Source organism: Strigops habroptila, chromosome 2 (genome assembly GCF_004027225.2).
Source record: "Strigops habroptila isolate Jane chromosome 2, bStrHab1.2.pri, whole genome shotgun sequence".
NCBI classification, from domain to species: domain Eukaryota; kingdom Metazoa; phylum Chordata; class Aves; order Psittaciformes; family Psittacidae; genus Strigops; species Strigops habroptila.
This window is the reverse complement of record NC_044278.2, coordinates 94,990,794-94,995,274: the sequence shown is the minus strand read 5'-3', so window position 1 is coordinate 94,995,274 and position 4,481 is coordinate 94,990,794. Positions and strand designations below refer to the sequence as shown.

General features: G+C 43.0%; 1 protein-coding gene across 1 annotated transcript; it reads right to left on the bottom strand.

Annotated features, from left to right (window-relative positions):
- Positions 1-3,241: 3,241 nt before the first annotated feature.
- On the bottom strand, positions 3,242-4,188 carry CYSLTR2 (cysteinyl leukotriene receptor 2). Its single transcript, XM_030476461.1, has one exon. It carries the CDS (start codon positions 4,186-4,188, stop codon positions 3,256-3,258), a length of 933 nt encoding a protein of 310 aa, XP_030332321.1. The 3' UTR covers positions 3,242-3,255.
- Positions 4,189-4,481: the final 293 nt, after the last annotated feature.

Here is a 4,481-nt window from a genome sequence, read left to right as displayed (position 1 = left end):
AGGCTGAACAACTCCCAACTCTCTCAGCCTGTCTCCACAGGAGAGGTGCTCCAGCCCTCTGAGCATCTTCATGGCCTTCCTTTGGACTCGCTGTAACAGCTCCATGTCCTTCTTACATTGGGGATCCCAGAGCTGGATGCATTACAGCAGGTGGGGTCTCACCAGAGTGTGGTTCAGGCTGCAGTGAGATTACTTTAGAAAATCTCTCTATACCTCTGGTGTAGCTTTGGACTGAAAAATTACCTTTGTCTGGAAGTACCAGGGCTTCCCTGCATGACAGGAAAACATACATATGAAGGTGTAACATCTGCTGACACTTAGGTGTACCAGTCACTTAATGACTGAATTTCCTGTTCTTGTATCTCCTTCAAGCTCAAAAGTTTACCATTGCTTTAGCTTTCTATGCACGTAGCTATTAGATTTTGTCTCCTGGAAAATTGAAGGAACATATCAAAATATTTTTTAAGGGAGGTGGTCCCTCGAGGGAGCTAGAGGCATTGCTAGTAATTTAGCTGTCAAGAGCTTTATTTTTCAGAATAAATATGGTGTCTTTTTTTTGCTACATTTTTTACTATGATACTTCCACAGCAAAGAATCCTGGTCTTCAGCTCCATAAGTAGAGACATGCAAGGATACCAAATGGAGAAATGGTAGTAAATGGGAACACAGCATTTATGCAAGTGTTGTTAAAGCTGCCTGTAAGGTTTCCTAATAAAGATTGTCTTGAATTTGTTTGCAAGCAAATAATAATAATATAAAAAGTTCTTTTACTTTATCTGCACCCCAGATTTTAACTGATGTCCACCACTATTTTGCTGGTGAAGTGAAGAAGGCAGCAGGATGTTCTCACACCTCCAAAGGCATTTCTCTCTTGTGAAATGATGGTCCACTTACAGAAATGCAATATCTCTTTCTTGGCCTTTCTCCCCTTACACTCTAAGGAGATTCCTTGTTAGCTGTTCAATCAATAAAAACCATATCTTCAGCCAGTAGTAAATCGAGTTTATTAAAACAAAGGTTTGACAGTTAATTCAATTGCTTACAAAGTTAGAGCGTGGTCAATACAAAAAAAAAGTGACCTCGTAAGTGAGATACATATATCCTCTAGATGCAAAATTACCTGATAATAGGGTGCATTGGATAGATACAGACAAAAACACGTCAGTGAGAATATACCATGGCTAATTTTTTCCATTCCCTTGTAGTATTTAAGGTGTACACTCTCTCATCAGAGGCTCCAATATTGTCACTTGTCCCTGCACAGGTCTACTCCTGATGTGAAAACCACAGAAAAAGGTCTAGCCCTGTTCCTTCCAATTCTTTGTCTGGTATCTCTCTGCACAGGCTACCATCTGGATCCCATTCCCATTGTAAACCAGTGGCAATATCCCCTTTTTCTTCAATAGCATGGGACCAAGCACTGCAGGAGTTCACATGGCATCATTTTGTCAGCTTGCAGGTATGCCACTCAGTTACTGAAATAAGGATTTGGAACATGAACTTTAGTGAAGACTTATGATAAAACTCTGTGCTTACATTGAAGCCAGCATAAAGCAATTGAAATAGATTGGCTTTGCAATTGAACATAACCCTCACATAGCCAAGAAAAATGTGACTTTTCCAGTGATTTGCCAAGTACTTTTCCACCTGGCCAGCAATGATTTGTTTCCTGCATATTTCATACAGAGCTGAAAATAGCTAGCTGCAGTTATTTTTGTTTGGGAGCAATAATGTTCAGTTTGTAGATTGCTTTCTCCAAGACAGTTCAGAGCACTATGAAAGTATCTTCACTGACAGAAGCCTTCCTTTGTGTGGATTCCACATGGAGGGAAAGCGTTCAGCGGGTTTTTTTCAGTTTACTTATGGGACAGGCTGCTTTCCTCGAAAATATTACAAAACTTCTTGTCTATTTTTTTTTACAAAATGAGGTAATTAAATGTAAAATCTAAATGTAGTCAAGCTGAGTTTGCAGCCTGTTTTCACTTAGTTGCAAGTGGTCTGATTTTTAGGAAACGCATTTTAGAAAATACTTGGAGATTTGAAAATGCAGGCAGACATTTGGTGAGATTTTCCAAAGTACACATAGGTGTAGCTCCCCACTGCTTTATAAACAGACCTTGTCCTACTCCTCTTCTGCTGCCCGTCTTTCCTCCTGTTCCTGTTTTAGTGCTTCCCCCTTGCATTCAGTGTCAGGGAGTTCAAAGCAACTGGAAGTTAATCCTAAGAAAAAAGGGACCAGTTTTCTCCTCAGAGCAGGCAGGAGGTGAGAGATTAGGGATGCCTTTGGCAGCAGTTTGCTATCAGACTGGTTTACCTGTCTGGAGGAAACCACAGCCTAGCTCCCTAGCTACTCAGGAGTATTATTTGGACCTAAACAATTTTTAAAGCTCATCTTTGGACCCCTACATAGGAACTGAGCTGCCTAACCTTGCTTTCAGCAAAGCACTGGCAACACTGCACATCAAAACAAGTGTTGCAATGACCTCAAAGGAATTGGTGCATACATGAAGAGCTACAGCCTGGTGCTCTGTGCACCCACATCCTGCCCTCGCTGCCCCAGTCATCTTTCTTACTCATGCTGACGCCATTTGCTTGAGATCTTTATCTCACCTGACAACCAGTGAAATGTTAAGCAAAATACCTTGGTGGCCTCCTTAGAGTGGAAAATTCAGGAATGTTAATGCCTTCTAAGGAGCACAAGCCAGTGCCAGGTCCTCTTTGGCTCTCTGCATTGTAAAAGTCAGCCTCAGCAGAAAGTATCAGTGATGCTTTATTTTCCTGCTACCTGTAAACCTTTAACCGGTATTTTCAAAGGGAACTGACAGGGCCCTGTGAATCTGATGGGTATCACAGCATCCAATCCATGCACCTCTGCACACACAGGGAAATGGAGCACAGAGAAGTCCAGACACAGACACTAAGGTGAACAGTTTCCCTTCAAGTCACCAGTTGAGCATTGTGAAATGAAATAAGTGGACTCAGGCAGCAAGGTAAATCCCTTTCAATCCCTTCTCTTGGGGATAACGAACACTAGACATATATCTGTGCTGCTACATAGAAGAGGACCCGGGATAATACCAAGGTACCTGACCTGTGATCATCCTACCTTGGTTTTAGCCCCAACAAGCTATCGCCAAGACGCTTTTGTTCCAGAGATGCCTGGCATTTGTGCCAGCCTCTGGAAATGAATAGTATGGACCCAGTCTAGATGTCCTATCAGGACTGTATATACATCATTCCGCAACTCTGGATCAGCTACCTGCGGTACAAACTTCTGATTCTTGCTTTGAAATTTTCAGCAGCAAAGTAATAGAGGATGGGATTGAGGCAGCTGTTCATGGCAGCGAGGCAGAGAGTGACCACCAGTGCTTTGTGCATGGGCAGGTTGGCCTGGCTGCAGCTGCTGTGCATCAGGTGGACAGTTCGCAGTATGTGATACGGCAGAAAGCAGAGGAGGAAGAGGATAAGAGTGATGATAATGGTTGACAATGCCTTCTTGTGACAGACTGCCTTCTTGCACTGCGGACTCCTGGACTTGAGCAGCGCTCTGATTGCAAAGATGTAGCAGACAATAATTATGCAAAAGGGCAGAATGAAGCCCACAATGAGGACAAAGCTGTTCATCATGAGGAGCCTGTGTGTGCTGGAGGGGTGGAGGTCCAAGCACTTGTCTGGGTTTACGTACCCAGCAATTCCCTTGGTTAACAGAGGGCTGGAGACTGCCATCACGAAGACCCATATAGCTGTGCATATTATCCTGGCATAATTCATGTCGGTTACTTTCCAGTGTTTGAATGGGTAGACGATGGCTAGGAAACGAACCATGCTGAGCACAGTGAGAAAATAAATGCTGCAGTACATGTTCACGTACAAGGTATATGTCATGATCCTGCAGACAATCTCACCAAATATCCAGTGTGATCCCAACAGGAAATAAGTGGCCCGAAAGGGCAAAGTGCTCACAAACATGAGGTCCGAAACAGCCAAGTTCTGCATGTAAATGTTTGCTGAGGTCTTCTTTTGTGAAGGCTGGAAGAAAACATAAATGGAGAGGCCATTTCCAACAGCACCAAAGAAGAAGATAAAAAGATAAAAGGTGGGATAAATAACTTGCTTGAAGCTATCAATCGTACACTTGAAGGAGCTGTTAGTGAAGTTGTCGACTAGCATGATCTTGGAAATATTCATAGTCAGGAGCCAGGCTCTCTGTCTTTCTGCCAGAGTAAAAAGAAGTGGCGTGAGTGCTGTGTTACAGGCAGGGCTGGGAGTTCAGCTATTCAGGACTATTTTTCTGAGGGCAGAAATTGTAAGATGCGGATGGCAGTGGAAAGTAAAGGTTCGTTACTGAGTAATTACTTGTGATGTCCCAGTAAATACACATCTCAGGGCGTAAATCCCCAAGTCATCTCTAAAGAGTTTCAGTATTACAGCAGCTGGTTGTTGTCTCAACCTATGAAAGCACTGCCTTTTAAAGGTGAGTG

Excerpts from the sequence above, each read along its gene's own strand:
- CYSLTR2 (XM_030476461.1), bottom strand. The coding sequence starts at position 4,188 with ATGAATATTTCCAAGATCATGCTAGTCGACAACTTCACTAACAGCTCC.